Source organism: Scyliorhinus torazame, chromosome 5 (genome assembly GCF_047496885.1).
Source record: "Scyliorhinus torazame isolate Kashiwa2021f chromosome 5, sScyTor2.1, whole genome shotgun sequence".
In the NCBI taxonomy this organism is placed as follows: Eukaryota; Metazoa; Chordata; class Chondrichthyes; order Carcharhiniformes; family Scyliorhinidae; genus Scyliorhinus; species Scyliorhinus torazame.
This window is the reverse complement of record NC_092711.1, coordinates 236,149,722-236,168,787: the sequence shown is the minus strand read 5'-3', so window position 1 is coordinate 236,168,787 and position 19,066 is coordinate 236,149,722. Positions and strand designations below refer to the sequence as shown.

The following is a 19,066-nucleotide window of genomic DNA, read 5'->3' as shown; positions in this document are numbered from 1 at the left end:
TGTACAGCTACAGCATGGGCTGGTGCAATCTGTAGCACAGACAAGAGTATGGAAGAGTGAGTGGCACGGGAGAAGGTACGCTGTCATTATTAGAGAGGATAGCAGGCTCTTCTCACATGGAGCAAAGGCCATTTTCTTGGCACCACATCACAGCATTTCTGTGGTTCTGTGCCATTTGTATTTTACATTTCTATCAATATCTTTACCTTTAACATAAACAAACATTCCAGGGCCCTTCACAGAGGCACGAGGAAGAGGCTATAAACTGAGATTAATGCACCTTTCACGACCTCAAGGTTCTTGAAAGCACACTATAGTCCATGAAATACAGGGCGACACGATGGCGCAGTGGTTAGCACTGCTGGTGCCGAGGACCCAGGTCGATCCCAGCCCCGGGTCACTGTCCGTGTGGAGTTTGCACATTCTCCCCGTGTCTGCGTGGATCTCAGTCCCACAACCCAAAGATGTGCAGCGCAGGTGGATTGACCACGTTAAATTGCCTCTGAATTGAAATTGATTTCAAAAAGAAATACTTTTGAAGTGCAGACATTGTTTTAATGTAAAGAAATGCAAAGCCTGTTTGAGCATTGAACACAGCAAGGTTTCACAAATGGCAACAACATAATAACCAGATAATCTGTGTCAGTGATTTTATTTGAAGGACAAATAGTGACCAGGGGGAGTTTTTCTTATTTAGATAGTGCCAAGGAATCTTCTACATCCATCTGAAAGGGCAGGCGTGGTCTCAGATTATGGTGTTATCCAAGAAACAGCAATTCGTACAATGCTACATTCCCTGAATACTGCACTGAAGTGTCAGATTGGATTTTGGACTGGAGTCTCTGAAGAGGAACTTAAACTGATAACCTCTTGTCCCAGAGGCGACAATGCTCCCATTGAGCCACAACTATGGGGCGGGATTCTCCGTCAGCCAATGCCGAAATCGGGAAAGGTGATGGGGCAGAGAATCGGTTTAGATGCTGGAACGTGGCGAGTGCTGGGTTCACGCCAAATCGCAATTCTCCGGTGCCTCAACAGCGATGTCAATGCTTTCCAGTCTGCACATACAGTAAACGGCGTTTGCATATTATTAACTGGCCTGACCCGCTCTTCTCCAGGGCCTGCGCGATCCTCCGCCTCCGCCTGGGGAAATCCCGACAGCGAAGTTCACTTGAGAAACAGGCACCATGACTGATGAGGAAGAGAGAAAATCATAGAACCATAGAATTTACAGTGCAGAATGAGGCCATTCGGCCCATCGAGTCTGCACTGGCCCTTGGAAAGAGCACACTATCTAAGCCCACATCTCCACCCTATCCCCGTAACGCAGTAACCCCACCTAACCTTTTTGGACACTAAGGGCAATTTAGCATGGCCAATTCACCTAACCTACACATCTTTGGATGTCGAGGAGGTAGGACATGCAGATGTGTGCCCGTGGTCTGCCAATCCTGGTACTTCCTGGGGTGGGGGGGGCCTGTGAGGGCTGGAGGCAGTGTCCAGGCATAAACTGCCATTGCACGGCCTGCACGGCAGTCATCCTGCTCCACACACCACTGACCACCCATCTTGGCCCTGGTTCTGCACAGGGACACTGGCCATATGGATGCCCCCACCCCACCCTCCACCTGACCAGCCCTCCACCCAGCTACTACCCACCGGTAGGGCATTATATGGCCCACCCAAGGGCAACTCAGTAGCCCCTACAGGAGGGCTCCGGGTGGAGGCCGTGGAGCGTACTGCTGAACTGTATCCCTGGCAGCAGGAACAGATGCCAGGGCAAGAGGCCCCCATGGTGCCAGACACCGACGGGGCCAGGGGTGCGGGGATGGTGCGGCATGGTAGCATGGTGGTTAGCACTATTGCTTCACAGCATCAGGGACTTGGGTTCGATTGCCGTCTTGGGTAACTGTCTGCGCGGAATCTGCACATTCTCCCCGTTGCTGCATGGGTTTCCTCTGGGTGCTCTGGTTTCCACCCACATGTCCTGAATATATGCTTGTTAGGTGAATTGGACATTCTGAATTCTCCCTCAGTGTACCCGAACAGGCGCCGTAGTATGGCAACTAGGGGATTTTCACACTAACTTCATTGCAGTGTTAATGTAAGCCTACGTCTGACACTAATAAAAATGATTAGGTGCCTAGACCACTCTGAAGGGCTCAGTCAGCCCCCCTCCTGTAACCGTGACACACTATGGGGTGCAGGCCCTGGGTTGGCAGTAACAGCGGGTATGGTCCATTGGCTGGAGGATGATGACAACCTGCTCTGCGATGCGCTCTGTTGCTTCGCATCGTTTGACAACATCTGACTCCTGTCCATGGTAGCACTTTCCACCGTCCACCTGGGTGATCCCTGCATATGAGCTGACCATTCCATCACACGGTCCCATCGAATTCCTGGGGTGGCGGAAGTGGTGATGTGGGACGGTGAGGGGGTGGAGGGAATGGGAGTGGTGCACCGGGTGATGCGTGACAGTGGGGGGGGGGGACACCGGAGCGGTGAGCGCTCGCTAAACTGCTGTCCCTGGGCCAAGACCATCCCTAACGTCTGCCCATTCTCCACGCCCCGCTGGCCCATGCCCTCTCTGTGGCCAGCCCAGAATAGCCCACCCCTCACACCCATCTGACAGAGCTCCGAGCCAGGTAATATTGTGCCCAGGTGTTTAATGCAAAAACATATGTGCAGATACGTGCTGCAATGTCCAGGTGGCCATGGCACATGGCTGCAGGTGAGTGAGCAGACGTGTCCTGGGCCTCGACCACCACTTGCACAGAGTGCCTCAGGCCTTGGAAAGGTTGATCCATGACCGGAACCCTTCCCCATCGCCCCACCCCCCGCAAAGTCTCCATCGCGGACGCCACCCGTGCATCTTGGCCTGGGTAGCACGCATGTCCAGCACCACCTCCTGCTCCTGCATGCCGTTGCACTCGTCCAACTGCACCTGCATGTGCAGGATGCTCGCTGGCAACCCCTCATATTGTCCCTGGCTCTGTGACCACATCTCCACAATCGACGAGACTGTCCATTCCAGAAACCCGAAACATGTCTGGACGGCAGCGAGTCCCTGGGTTCCTACTTTCACCTGCTGTACCGGAGCATGTGTGTGGTGTGTGCCAGAGAGTGCTCCAGGAGCCTCTTCACTAAAGTGCCCAACCAAGGTGAGTGTCTCTGGGATGGTGGAGGCTGTTGGAGGCAGCTGAAACAGGAAACCTGTGTCATCCCCTGATTCAAGCTCCAGGGTGTCCTGGGATTCTGGCCGATGACTCCCGTCCTTGTCGGTATCGTCCTTGCCACTGGTCGGCAACTGGTTTCTGGCAGTGGCTGTGGCTCGAGTCAGGGGACACCAGAAGTGCCCGCTTTATTACCAGCAGCTCCTGCAAGACACAAGGCAAGACGCATGATTAGATTGTGATCTGGGGGGTTGTGGGGGTGGTGGGGGTGTGTTTGGGAGGGGGGGGAGTAGGGGTGATGGTGGCGGTGGAGCAGGGGTTTGAGGTTGGTGTGGGTATGGGGGTGGTGTGGGTGTGAGGGAGTTGAATGGGTGGGGTGGGTGTGAGGGTGGTGGTGGTGGGGGAGGGGTGACACACGTGCCATGGGGAACTGCAACCCAGCGGGTTCTCACTTCCTCGCCCGATGCCAACCTCCACCCCGGCGATTACCCTTTCTTCGGGTCCGCCAGCCATGTCCAGGGCTCTGCTGAAATTCAGGGCCCAGGGCCGGCGGTCCCCCTCCAGTCTTTCCCCGCACCCAGGGGTTGGAAACAGAAATCGCACAGTGTTAAATAGTCTGACGCATGCAGCCAGGGTGTGGGTACCTGGTGGTGTCAGTGGCTCCTGGCCATGGCGGCCTGTATGGGTGCCGGCATGTGATGCAGGGTGGAGATTGGTGGCTGCAGGGGGGAGGGGATGGGGGGGCATGTTGGGGGGGGGGATCGTGGTGGTGAAGTGTGGTCAGGGGGTCAGAGGTCTAGGATGGTGGCGGTAAGGGTTTGCAACTGGGGAGTGTGGATTCAAAACTTGAGGCGGGCATGATGGGTTAGGCCTCTGGGCTTGGTGGGGGGGGGGGGCTTCGTCTCCAGTCCGGTCGGACACATGGGTCAGGTCAGGGAGGCAATGTGTCCAATTGTGTCCAAGGGAAATTCTTGGGGATGGGGGAATACCTGGGGGGCAGATGTTAGTCGGGAGTTTGGGGATAACCCTGTGGGTCTTCACCTGAGTGTTTACAATAGTTTCCAGAAGTTAGAAGCGGTTTTAATTCTTTTCACTTTTTTCAGGTAACTATTGGTGTAACCCTGGCAGACCCCTCCAAAGTTTGTGATTTCAATTACATTTTTGAATGGTTCCCAGTACAGGGCCATCGCCCGGAGGAAGTTAGCACTTCTGGGCAGTATCCATGCAAATACTTACCTGGGAACGTCCGAGAGGGATGTTGCCAGGGATGGAACATTTAAGTTATGAAGCGAGGTTTGAAGGCTTGGATTGTTTTCATTGGAGCAGAGAAGACTGAGGGGTGACCTGATCGAGGTGTATAAGATTATGTGGGGCATGGACAGGGTGGATAGGGAGCAGCTAGACAGCGTGAAGAAAGAGTTGTTTCCTATAATTCAAAGATCCATTGAAACGCATCACTGTCTAGCGAAGAGACATTGAAATGCAAAGTACTGGTGAGTGAAACAATGACACCACAAACAGACACACCCAAAACGCCTGGAAAATTCACAATGGGTGAAATATAACAGGCTAGATTGGCAGCCACTGCAGAGAGATTGCAAATGACAGAGAGAGCGCCAAGAATGTTTCAGCAAAGGAAACAGGCTGAAAAGTTACATTCTCTCCCTCTCTTTCTTTTGTAAAAAGTGTGTGTCACCCAATTTGAGAAATCAATGATTGAAAACCTATCAGTGAAATGGAATCTTGTAATAATTGGAAAACCTTCTGTATCTGATCCGGCCCCCTACCGGCATGGCGTAAACCCCGCCCCGCCTGAAAAACGGCACTGGAGAATACGGCAGTCGGGGCGGCGGGATTCGCGCTGCCCCTCGGGGATTGTCCGACCCGGCAGAGGTTTGGACATTCCCACCCCAGATTTCTGGTGTGCATTCTTCATGGCAATGCCTCAACTGACCAGAGGTGACTTGCCAGTCAATAATCCCATTTTCTCATGCAGTATAAATTGTTGCCCTGTTTATAATTTGGCATTCTTGCATCTGTCCTGATGAGGGCAAGATGAAAAGCATGTATCTTCTTTCAGCAATAGTTCATGGGTGAATGTTTCTAACTTGCCGGTTCCATTCTAGTTGTTTATTTCTGCTCATACTCTCTTTGCTTTAAATCTTGTTTTATTTCTTGACCTTTTTTTAAATATCCTGCCCTCCTCACCTGAAGATGCTGACTTATGCTGGGCTGTAATTCCAATATGTGCTGGTACCTCTCCAATACCTCACCCAAACATTCATTTTTTAAATTCATGATATGAGGAATGAAGATTGGACTGGGGGCTGAGGACAGCACACCCATGGACAATCCTATCCACACATACCTTTTACACAGATGCACTTTGCAGCATAGAAACGGTGATTGAATTCTCTTTTTTCTCCCACAGTAACTGGGCATTGAGGCTTATTGCTGTGTTCTTTCTGCTGCCCCATCTGAGATCAGTAGACTTAGCACAGAATAAATGTCATGATTAGGGTTCTTTACAGTTCAGTTTTATACAGGGCGAGTAACCAATAAGTCATTAGAGGAGCTATCCCTGTGTGTCCCCTTTCCCCCCCTTTGTTGCATGTCTACTCTTCCCCTGCTGTTTCCTTTCCCTCTCCTATTCTGCTGTTTCAGACCGCAGAAACTCACTTTATCAAATTAATTTTCTATGTGAATTATTAATTTCAAACGCCAAAGGAAATCTCATATTTTGGACAAGTATAAGATTCCTTTGCCCCTTTTGTACACCCGTTTATCATATCCAAAAATCTTTTTCAGAAATCTTTTTTAACTTTTATATGTACCAAGTAATATACGTTCATCTTGAGAAACAGCTCTGTAATTTACAAAGATTATTCAAATAAATCATTCATAGGAGGGGATCCTTGAGGCTAGCTGGACATCAACTATTGTCAGCAGATACCCTGTGATCAGAACATTGGCTTTAAAACATGTAGTGATTCCTGAAGAGCTGTGTTAATACCAGAACCATGAATCAGGCCAAGGTAAAACAGAGAATGAGTTTTTATTGGAAATACGCACTGTCCTGTTTGTAGACTTTATATTAATGCCAACACTCTATTCTGTTCCATTTTTGGATGCAATGGATCCTCTAGTGGAATCATTATATCCAAGTATTCAAAATCCTGTATACCTATAACACAATTACCAGAACTTTGCAGGAGATTCTGTGCCCCACAAATTATTGTACTGGAAAACCACTTTTGGTGGGCGACTATTGTGAGGGACAGTGTTGGCATTGACTATATAAGATACTTATAATAACAAGGGAATTCAAGCTTCTGCAATAAAATTTCCTGTTTGAACGCAGATAATATATCTGTTCGGTGATGACCCATTTTGTGTTTTACCTTGTCTTGGCTCAGTTTTCATCCACTCGTTGTGAATGTCAAAGTAATGCATTAGTAAGATGTGCATTGTATGTGAATTTGTGGGTGTGAAACAGGCCCCTCTGTCAATGGGAATATCCCCTTCTTGATGCTTTACAATCCAAGTTTGAGCTCTGGGTTCAGTATTCGTGAAACAGAAGGACCCGTTGAGAAATTCACTGTTATTCGAGCTTCCAATCATATTAACTAGAAATGTCAGCATTAAATGTTGCCAGCCATTCTGGTAACAGTATTGTGATTTTTATCACTCATGGAAAAAGATTTGTCTTTCATCGATAGCAATGAGCTCACATTCAGTCGTCCGGCTGTTCAGATGGGCCTGTAGTCACCCTACCTGCTATTTGTAATCTGTTGGCAGATTGTTGTTACTATTCTCAGTGTTTGTATTATTATTATTATTAGGGGGTATGTGTATCTCTGAAAGTTCATTTCGTTGTCCTGGTTCCACAGAACATCGCAGCGTCCACCTGAATGTGGAATCAAACGTGAACCCTCCTCTAAGGGGTATGTATGATGTCATTCCTGTGCACGTACTTATCACGGTAACATTTGCAATGATTTCAGGCAGTTGTGATTAAACCAGGGGATCAGAAATCTTGGCCACCTATAGGAATTGCAGCTCTTTTTGAATGTACTCTTAACTTGCTTCACAGATTGATGATTAATTAGGAAAAGCAAATTGGAAGTGTGAAATTTTTTACAATGAAGAGCGCTAAAGTAATAAGTGCACAAACTGAATCTGATGGTAATTAAAAATCTAAAATGATAAAACTGAAGTACTGAATTAGATAATCTAAGATAAAGCACTGTGCTATACAGCAAAAGGACTATAAAGCAAGAGAACATGTGGTAATAATGAGAATGTAAGCACCAATTGAGAGGAAAAATATGTCCATTTATCTGTCTGTTTTTCAAAGCTGTAATGATTTTGAGCCCCTGGTACTGATCTGCTGTTACAAGACACACGCCATCCATTCCCCTTCCAAAATAGTTGAATTATTATGTTCACAGACTTGTTTGCGTTGAATATATAGATTTAGAGCTTGCTGAAGAGTATTTTAAGGTGACTTAAAGAGACAGTATCCTTTAGCCTAGCAAGGTTGTTCGACACAATGTCAAAAAGGATTGAATCTGTCCAGCATGTGATATCTTATTAAAGTCCTTAAGCCTTTAGGCAAAGCATCATGTACTTTCTGTAACAGAACCTGTTTAAATCTTGCAACCACTCGAATAAAAGATTGAGAGAGAGACACAGTATATGCTGAATCATTGAAAACCCGGAACTACTTTAACACAAATTTGTGTACTTAAATAGAATGGAGGTTTTCTATAATCTACTAAACTAATTGGAATTGTGTACTGGAATTAAGTGATTGAACTATGTTATTTGCCAATAGTGACTTAAGACCCTTTGCATAAAAGTCATTGAGAATGTGGGTGTTAGAAAGTAGTGATGGATCATAATTTTAAAATCCAAGATCTTTCCTCGAACAAGAACTGTCTCTTTATGATAACAAATGTAAATGTATGCTTTGTAATTGGAATCAGGATTTTAGATGCATCAGATGTTTGACGATTAGCCTGATATTCTGCCTGCCTTTAAACATGGAAGTCTGTTGCTTTTTTGTTCTGTGATTCGATTCACTGTTCTGTGAGAGTCATTTGCAATTATGTCAGCTGAAGTGGTTCGAATGTCGGTGAAATCGCAAAACAAAAGTGCAGTGAAAATGAGCTGAAGTCTAGCAGACTGAAGCTATGTCATGTATGATGACTGATGTGCCTTAATACCTTCTGGTTTGAACCGGAATAGTGTGTCAGTGAACAGTGCCCCCCGCTCTTCTCATTAAATGTCACTGTCAGTTTATCGGAGTCGCTCTTATGAAAAGGAAATTTATTATGCTGGAGCTGTCACGCTGTATCTCGTTTTGTATCCGGCTGCATTCTAGGAGTTTTCTGTGACATTTTGATTGTAGTTGGACTTGTTTCCTCTAGTTTGTTTTCACTTTGTAGTACCATATATTGTGTCCTTTCTAGCTGTCAGAACCAGAGGAAAATTCTCTTTTGCTTGTTGTTTCCATGTCAACAAATCTGTTTACTGTCTGAAAGAGGCACTAACCTCGAGCAGTGAAGCCATTCTTTTATTGCCTTGATCATTTTACTATCTCTTTAGCTATTGCCAGTGCGTTTATTCCTCTGGTTTAAGCTTCTTGTCATAAATTTACTAATCAGCCTGTTATTCCAGTATCTCCCCTTCTCCTATATTAAAAAATACAAATGAATGGCTTCCTTAAAGATTCCCTTTTCTAGTGCATACCCTCCTTGATGCTTTCAATAGATTTTGAATAATTATACTAATGTAATAGCAGCAGTGTAAGGAATAATTACAGTCTACCATTTGTTCATTGTGACTAGCAGGAAGCAAAATATTATTTTAAGAGATCAGAGGATATTAAACCTTTATGATATTGCATTCTGACAACATCATCCGTCTCATCAAGTGTGTGATCTTTCGAGCAGAAGGATATGGGATTCTGCCTTTATGAGAAGGCTTGACCAATATTCGGTTGTACTGTTACAGGTCAGGGTCCAAATAAAAATAATTGTTCACAGTCCCATCTGAAGAACAGAGATATCATTGCAATAATTTCAAGGAACGAGGGGCATTTTCAATTCCTTGGACAACGTGTTCCAAACCTCTAACTTTGGTTAAGCAAGATATGACATTTTGTGCATTTTTTTTACTGGATAAAGCTGCAATGCACCATAACGACTTTTAATTTAATTCTTAATCACTTCCTTAAATAACCTTAACTTGAAAAATTATCACTTTCCAATTCCCTTTAATTATCGTGAGATAATAAACCCTAAATTGCCCTATGTTAATTTATCTTTAGAACTGTCAGTCAACCATATAAGTCTAACTAGGACCACATGTTGCTTCAAGATTAGAAGCCTGTGGTCCTAATCAATAAGAAATCCTGAGCAAAATCGTGCAGCAATGTTGTTTTAAATATCTGAAGACTTATATATGAGATTCACATCTTACAGCAGTTCAACTTAAAGATGTGTTGAAATAGTTTTGCCAGCCATTACATTCCTACCTTGTTGATCCTCTATCAATGTCACTTTTCACTAATTAATTAAAAAAAACTGCTGGCCTTTTTGATTCTAAAATTAATTCTTACTTGTTCGCAATCAATGTAATATAATCCAAAAAGTCAATCTCCTTTTTTTGTCAAAATTGAAGTACTATTAAAATGATAGTGACAATATCTCCGGGAGCCCTTTCTATCTTGATCAGTAGTCTCGCCAGAATATTTCATTACAATCAAATTTTCAGCTCCAATTACTGCAATGAAAAGCTATGTTACCTAGAAATATGAAACTTTCAGTCCTTTTTTAAAAATTCATTCATGGGACGTGGGCTTCGCTGGCTGTGCCAGCATTTATTGCCCATCCCTAATTGCCCTTGAAGGGGGGGTTTAAGAGTCAACCACATTGCTGTGGGTCTGGAGTCACATGTAAGCCAGACCAGGTAAGGACAGCAGATTTCCTTCCCTGAAGGATATTAATGAAACAGATGGGTTTTTACAACAATTGACACTGGTTTCATGGTCATCATTAGAGTTTTTTAATTCCAAATTTTTATTGAATTCAAATTTCACCATCTGCAGTAACCTGGGTCCCCAGAGCATTACTCTGGGTCACTGGTTTACTAGCCCAGTGGCAATATCACTCCACCACCGCCTTAAAAAGGAGTAATAACTTTGTCAGTTTGTTATAATTTTAACTTTAAAGTTGGAATCAATAACTGGTACTTGTTCAGCTCCTGGTCATGTTTTCAAGAATGTGGTTTATCCTCTATATGTCATTTCTCGCTGGCACTCAGGTTTGATGAGCTGCTGGAGCTACTACAAACCTGCTAGTATCAATATTTTGAAGGCGAACCGATTGCAATGAGATCGATGAAGAACGAATACTGTCGGCAACGCAGGGAAGGGGTGGGTGGGGATGGCGGTCAATCCCTTCAAGCGGTTTCAGCAGTTAACAATTGAGCTGGTGTCCGATGCAATCACTCAATTTTATTTTATAGAACTCATAGAAATTTGCAGCAAAGAAACAGGCTATCTGGTAAACAGGTCTGTGTCAGGGTTGTTCTATGCATGAACTTCCTCCCACCTCACCTTTGGTGCCGGTACATAAACGGTTATGCGGCAATGTGCAAAGAATGTGGTGTGAAGATTTATGAGCTTTTCGCCAAATTGTGATTCTGAGCTTTAGTTAAAGGCTTCTGCAGGTATGGAAGATGATATTCTATAGTGGGCTTTATAAAGCCTCCCAATTGAATTATTTCTTCCTTCAAAATTGGCTTCCACTATATTTTTCTTATTCCAGAACATTGCTTAATTTTCTTCTAGTTGAGTAGTACAACTTTAAAGTTGAAATTATAAGAAACTGGCAAGATTATTCCTCTTTCTCAAGTGGTGAAAGTTTCATATTGTTTCATATTCCTGGGATCTCATAGAAACCTATAAAATTCTAACAGGACTAGACAGGGTAGATGCAGGAAGGATGTTCCCGATGGTGAGTATGTCCAGAACCAGGGGTCACAGTCTGAGGATATGGGATAGACCATTTAGGACAGAGATGAGGAGAACTTTCTTCACCCAGAGAGTGGTCAGCCTGTGGAATTCGTTACCACAGGAAGTAGTTGAGATCAAAACATTGTGGGCTGGATTCTCCAGTCCACCAGCTGAGTTTTCCAGTGCGGCGTGCCCCCGCCGGCAGTGGGATTCTCGTTCCTGCAGCCGGTCAATGGGGTTTCCCACTGTGGCCTCCTCACACCGTCAGGAAACATGCGAGCGTGGATGCGCTGCCGGTGGCCTGGAGGATCCTGCTGATAGAGAATTCTGCTGTATGTGTTTTCAAGAATCAGTTGGATACAGCACTGAGGGCAAAGAGGATCAAAGGATATGGGGGGAAAGCGATATTAGGCTATTGAGTTGAACGATCAGACATGATCATAATGAATGGCAGAGCAGGCTCGAAGGGCCGAATGGCCTCCTCCTGCTCCTATTTTTTAATGTTTCTATGTTTCTATTGCCTACCACAGCTGGTAGTATCTGAGGAAATTATTAATCAGAAATTCAAATTTGGATGTGGTGTGGAATGTCAGTGTGTCATAACAAATCTGTACACCGTTACATGTACATAACCAGTTAATGTTTATCGTGCAGCACAAACTACATAATAGATCTTCTGAATAAGAGGTTTATCAAATAGTGACAAAATAGAACAGTATGTGACAAGGTGGTGCACTGCATTGGCATGACCAATTGAGAAGACATCTCGACGAGAAAGCATTGCCCACAGGGCAAGTTCAGCAATGTTGGCTCCTAATTGCTCTCCGAAATGATCTAGCAAGTCGCTCAGTTCGAGGGCAGGACGGGATGGGCAACAAATGCTGGTTTTGCCAGTGATACCCCACATCCCAGAAAGTATTAAGAAAAAAAAATTATGCCAGGGAACAGGAAGGAGAATTGGAGGACAGTAGCCAAAGATGCCCTCACAATCTGTCTAAAGGTGGCATTAGCTCTGGCAGCCAGTCATAGAATGACGTGGCACACATTCAGCTCATTGTGTGTGTGTTGACTCTTTGAAAGGACTACCAATTAAACCCACTTTGCTGCTCTTCCCCCATAGTCCTGCAAACATTTCTTTTCTGTACATCGTGCACAGATCCAGTTACCTTTTGGAAGTTTTCAATGGTCCATTTGTTTAATCCAAGAGGTAAGGGCTAACGAAGTAAGACTTATAACACACACAAACCCACTTCCTTTCCCCACCATCAGTGGTTGTGCCTTCAGTAGACTGCACCTAAGCTCTGGGAATTCACCCCTTAAACACATGTGACTCTCCACCTCTTCTCCTTCTTTAAGACACCCTTCAGACTTACAGCTTCAACCAAGCTTTGATCACATGTCCTAATATATCCTCCTTTGGCTCAGTGTCAATCTTTTGACTGGCGATGAATCTGTAAGATGCTCTGAGAACTTTAACTATGTCAGAGGTGTTGTACATTGTGATAGGCCCGATGAAGTATGGGGAGGGGTTGGGCGAGCGGATTAATAATAGATTCGTCGTGGGGCTTGTGGAATACGAGTTTCTCTGGTAACGGGCAGAGGCCCGTTCTGCTAGGTTAATTTAGCCCTTTAAATACTGGCCCGAACCTGGACCAGCTAATCTGCTAGCCCCGGGTTGGGGATTTATTCTTGTACACCAAGGTAGTGGCTTTACTGCTTGAGTTACAAATAAACAATGTTAACCTTCAAGGTCATGACTGCTGGATTACTACATACGCATGCAAGTTGTTAACCATAGGAAGCACCTCCTGTCAGCAATCTGCATCAGGAAGCTAGGTGAGCATTGTCCAGAATTTTGTATCTGCTAATTTGTGATCAGGTAATTATGCACAGTGTGTCATCAAATTCCACCCTCAGAGTGAACTTCCCCACCAGTAGTGCTAAATTAGGATATTTGTTGTTGTACACCTGTTTTTCACAAAAGCCCATGAAAATGGGAGGTAGGCAATCGAAGTTACAACATGGCAAAACCCCCTTTTTATGGTCTGCATTTTAAACTGGGATCAGAGAACCATCTGATATCAAATCTACATGATATATTTGCCACACAATTTCAACATTGACCAAATGCTTGGCGCATTGAAATGAAATCAGTCAAACGTAAATCCATAACAATACTGCAAATACAAATAAATAAAGTCACTGAGAATGTTCGCAGCCTCAAAGTAGCAAATTCACCAAATCTGCATGGGAAGAGGTTACGAGAAAAGTTAACAGTAGAAAGTAACGAAGACTCTGGCTACACTCTTCCAAACTTCCTGCAACATGGTGATAGACACTTGGAGCATTGCAAATATTACACCCTTGTTCAAGAAAATAGAGGGGGATAACCATGGCAACTACAAGCCAGACAGTCTAATGTTGGTGGTGGGGAAATCTTCAGAGACAATCAGGGTCAAAAGTCAAAATCTTGTCAGGGTAGTGGTGGGCCTTTCCCTGGGATAAAGGACTGCAGGGCAAAAGTCCCACCCGCCGAAAGCTGATGGCTAATCAGCCACCGGCAGTTCCATTGAACATTAGGGTGGGCAAAGGCTGCTGCTGGTATGACACTCACTCGAGGCCCAAGATTATCATTGGATTCCAGGCCATAAGTGAGTAATGGGTGTCACGGGGGAGGGCATAGGCAATTGGTAGCTCACAGCGGAACCAGCTTCCATTGCTGGCTCCTTTGATCAGTTATTGAATGCATTTGAAAAGGGAAATCCCTGGATGAGTTCGTAAGTGGGCCTTAATTGGCTATTTAAGGACCCTAATTGCTGACAAGGCAAAAAGGTTGTCCACAGGCCTTTCCACCATAGACTTAATCAGGATGGAGGTGGGAACTTGACGGGCTTCAAATGAGTCACTAGATATCAATGATCAGAATTTAGTGGTGGCTCAGGGCTGTGAAGGGACTTGCATGGCTCTTTCCTAACTCCCAAAGGTCACCCAGCAAACCCTGTTGGGTTTGCCTGCAGCTTCAGATGGTAGGGGACAGGTGCAGGGAGGAGGAGGAGTCCCTTGTTGTCAGGCACTCAGTGCCCAATCCTGGAAAGGGATGCTGAAAGCCAATCCCACTTGCTCTTACCTCCAACCCCCAGTCTCTTCTCCTGCAGCAACCTCCCAACAAACCATATCCTGTCATCTCACCTTTGTCCAGAGATTCAGTGATGGACCTTGGAGCATTACCAACATCTGCCAGCCATGCTACTTGTCCGAGGAAGTATCTGGCCTCTGATTAGCTGGCAGCTCTCAGGTGCAGGATTTCTGCCCGACAAGCGGTTTGATTATGTGGAAAGCCTGACACTGGCCAGAACTTAAATCACATTGGGCTGCCCTCATGAGGATTGTGTCCAATTCAGGGCATCACCATTCAGGAAGGATATGAGTTTTTTTTCTAGAGAGAGTGCAGAGGACATTTCTTAGAATGGTTTCAGGGATAAACTTTTCAGGTATGTGAAGAGACTAGATAAACCAGGGTTATTCTGCTTCAGGCAGCAAAGGTTAGTAGAGGTGTTCCAAATCATGAATAGTTTTAATCGAGTAAATGAGAACAAATATTTCCAGTGGCAGACGTGTCAGCAACAAGAGGGCACAGATTTAAGGCAATTGGCAAAAGAACCAACGGCAACACATGGATAAAGATCTTACAAAAACTAACTAATCTGGAATGCACCGACTGAAGGAGTGGTGTGAGCCAATTCAATAATTTAAAAAAAATACATTTAGAGTACCCAATTCATTTTTAACCAATTAAAGGGCAATTTAGCGTGGCCAATCCACCTATCTGCACATCTTTGGGTTGTGGGGGCGAAACCCACACAAACACAGGGAGAACGCACAAACTCCACACGGACAGTGACCCAGAGCCGGGATCAAACCTGGGACCTCAACACCGTGATGCAGAGTGCTGACCACTGCGCCACCGTGCTGCCAGCAAATCAAAAATAACTTTCAAATGTGAATTATATAAATACTTGAAGGGACCAAGAAAGTTGTAGTACTATGGGGAAAGTCAAGGGAATGGAAATAATTCAATAGTTCTTTAAAGGACTCGACAAAAGCAATGTGGGCCAAATTACCTCCTTCTGTCCTGCATCATTCTTTGAAGCCAGCTGGTATGGCCAACCTTTAGCTTGTAAAATACACACTGTGGTATTCATGTTTATCTTAGAATGACATTGAAAATCTTTGAGACCGAAGCATTTTAAGAAAAACACATCAATCCACTTGCATATAAACCTGGCCTAAGAGCAGTTCTGATTTGTTCTAGACCTATACCCGACAGCTGGAAGCCAGAGTTTTAGCTAATCTGCTTAAATTGCAGCTTTTTGCGCTTGTTCTGCAATTGTTCCAGCAAAGCACAAGCTCTGTGGAACGGATCTATTCGATAGTGCAACAACTATTTCATATTTTGTGAGCAGGTGGTTGAAAAGCAAAGTGAGAATGCTGAAAAATAGAAGTAAGAACAGTAAATGTCAGAAATGTGTGGCAGGCCAATCAGTCTGTTGAACAGTTGCCCCTGAGTCTGTTTTTCTCTATTGATGCACTGTGCAGTTTCAAACACTTTCAGTTTTTATGCAAGTTCACTTCTCTGCCCGTCTCAATGCGTCACTGCACCTCAAGTAGACCTGAGCCATTGATTCAAGGAACTCTTTCCGTCACATTCTCCTTGCATGCACAAATGAGCAGCCTTGCGTATGCCCTTCATGTTCACTTGGGAAGTCTCATTTATTTACTGGAGCACAGAAAGAAAACAAGGGAGGAAGGTGGGTGGAAAGATTTTGTATGAAAGTGAACATTTAGCAATAATAATCAAATATTTAACAAAAATCAATCGTTAATTATTACAAAATTAAAAATATGCATTTGTGAGAGACATAGGGTGCAATTAACCAAAAGCAAGAGTCCACTCTGGGCAGAATTAGTGATGCTTTTACCGGTGCTTGTAGCGCCGGGTACGACCCCGCGATTTAACGGCATTTGTTTCTCGGGCCTCAGCGGGGAGCACCGCTTGTGAGTGCAGGAAGAGATCGGGCGCCATTTTAAAGTGGCACCCCAATCTCCCGAACCCCCCACCGCGGTCAACAGACCCCCCCCCCCCACCACAAGTGACATTCGTCTGGTCTCCATTTGTGGGGACCTGTGATAAACGGCGCTCGGCTGGCTCTCCACAACGAGATCTGTTTAGATCTGGCACGGCAGAGATAATTGAGATTTTTAAACTCACTTAACTCCGCAAGTCTGGGTTCTGCCCATTGTGGGCGGGATCCAGATCGCAACATCTCACAGGATCTCATCAGTTCGCACGAGACGTAATGATCGTCAGGAATCCTGGAAGAGGCCACTCGCGGTATCTACCACCCACATCTAGTCTCGATTCCAGTAGGGCACGGCCAGTAGGTCATACCCATAATATCAATTCAACACATTTTAAATGTGTGAGAGTACAAATAAAGGGACAATTGGAAATGTCTTTTTGAGGGCATATTTGGAATTTGGAGAAAGCAAATGGAAAGACAGACATGTACTTAAATAATATTTTTAACCGCCTGAGCACATTCCAAAGTGCTTTTGAAGAGTAACTGCTGCTGTAATGTAGGAAAATATATGAACAATTTAGTCTTCAAACAGAAATGCGACTTTATTCAGTAGATTTTCTCCTACTTTAATCTAATTTCTGTCCAAAAAGAGCAATGATTCAAAGGGCACCTCAAACAATCAATTATCATTCATGTGTGAATTTAAGTAGAGAGCATCAAACAGCTTATTGAATCCTTAGAAGCATCACCACAGAGCCTCATTCTGTTCTCGCAAGTGCACATTGCCGCAAGAGTCACTAGTTTGCAATTAGGAGTGGAGCCCTTGGCTAACTTTCCCTTCCTCAGACTAGGAATGCTGAGATTAGCTATGCAATTCTTACCATCACCTCGCCTATAATTATGTAATGTAGGTGGGTCTGCTCACTCTACTCCAGTTGCATGATAGGGAGACCAACCTCACTTTATTAGACACAGTTCCCTGCATAACCTTTTTAATAGTTCCTCCATTCAGGGTGGAACACTGTTGCCTCATAGCATCAGGGAGCTCGGTTCGATTCTGACTCTGGTGACTGCCCGTGCGGAGTTTGTATGTTCCCCCGTGTCTGCGTGGGTTTCCTCCGGGTGCTCCAGTTTCCTCCCACAGTCCAAAGATGTGCAGGCTAGGTAGATTGGCTGTGCCACATTGCCCCTTAGGGTAGGGTTGTGGGAAGAGAGCGGGGGATTGGGCCGAGTTGGGTGGTCTTTCGAAGGGTCGGTGCAGACTCGATGGGCTGAATGGCCTCCTTCTACAGTGTAGGGAATCCATGAAAGACCTTCCATCTTTCCTGAGCCATTGAATGTACAAGATAGTTTTTAGAATATATCCCACTATGGGGCGGGGCGGGGGGGGGGGAGGGGCAGTGGGCACAGGTGTGCAGGGGGATCATACTGAGTAGTGACATTGGGAGTATCAATCAGAACCTGCTCCCTCTGAATTTTCTGATGGGCTACCTATCAGCAGGCAATACAGAACAACAGCGGTCTCTGATTAATGGAATCCCCCTAAGAGTGGGAAAACAGTTTGCGAGATGTTGAGAGGTGGTAGAATAGTTCAGACACGGATCTCCTGAATTGGTATGAGGTTTCTCAACTTCCATTGAGTGAAGCCGCGGCCAAGTTTCTGGCATTTGGCCCAGCGGGCAGCCTGAAGTAAAAGTGAGATCGCCGACCTAACTTCGGTGTGCAAACCTGCAAAGCCTTTCGCGAGGTGAGGAGGAGGTGCTGGCCAACAGCCATCAAGGGAGTAACTCATGATCTCTAGGCCAGGGCTGAGGAGGACAAGCAGGCAGGCAGGCAGCCAACCAAAGAACGGAGGCAAGGCCAGATAAAGCCAGCACCCAGCAGCAGGCAGTCAGCCAGCCAGGAGCTCAAGCGGTCGTCGAGGCTTGAGGCTTACCCACCCAAGCGAAAGTGTGAGCAGCCGGGATGTGTGAGAGCCAGGCAGATACCTGATGGCTTTCAGGGAGCAGTGGGTGTGGTAAACTACTGTAGTATATAATATGTGTATTGTGGTAAACGGCTACTGTATTACATGTAATGTGGTAACCACTGCCCGATGGCTCCGCCTCCCCCCGGGACCGGTATAAAGTGGCTGGTCTCCGCCTCTGACCCAGTTCAGGATCAGAGGCCAGGAGGCTTTCTGTTTGGTGTATTAAAGCCTCAGTTACATTCACTACCCGTTTTGTGTTCATTGATGGCACATCAATTCAATAAACTAAACTTCTTAGATGAATTAATCGCTCATGCCTGATCGCCTGGAGCTGGACCCACAGGCAGCCGACACCACTGCAACATTCGAGCACTGGCTAAGCTGCTTCGAAGCATACCTCGGATCCTCCACCGAAGACTTCGCCGACCTCGGAAAGAAGCAGATCCTCATCGCACGGGTGAGCCCGCAAGTTTTCCTTCTCATCAGGGATGCCCCCTCCTATCCAGAGGCGATAATGCTGCTGAAGGGACAATTTGTAAAATCTGTAAACGAGGTGTATGCTAGGCACCTTCTTACCACGAGGCGACAACGCCCTGGGGAATCACTAGCAGAATTCCTGCGCGCCTTTCAAGTACTCTGCCGGAACTGTGACTGCCAGGCGGTATCGGCTACCCAACACGCGGAGCTGTTGATCAGGGACGCCTATGTCGCAGGCATGAAATCGAACTACATCCACCAGCGATTGCTAGAAGGGGGTACACTCGGCCTCCCACAGACAGTGCAGCTCTCAAACTCGCTGGAGGTGGCCTTCCAGAACATG

The 19,066-nt window shown here is 45.6% G+C and overlaps 1 protein-coding gene across 4 annotated transcripts in view; it reads left to right on the top strand.

The window, feature by feature from the left end:
- pcdh11 (protocadherin 11) overlaps positions 1-19,066 on the top strand; it is an 893,281-nt gene that overhangs the window by 788,865 nt on the left and 85,350 nt on the right. For 2 of the 4 annotated variants that reach the window (XM_072505210.1, XM_072505208.1), the window contains one exon: positions 7,016-7,117. The exons of 1 other annotated variant lie outside the window; for it this stretch is intronic. In XM_072505210.1, coding sequence (XP_072361311.1) covers positions 7,016-7,117 — 102 coding nt within the window. The remainder of the gene's footprint in view (positions 1-7,015; positions 7,118-19,066) is intronic. One more of the 4 variants, XM_072505209.1, reaches the window with a different exon arrangement.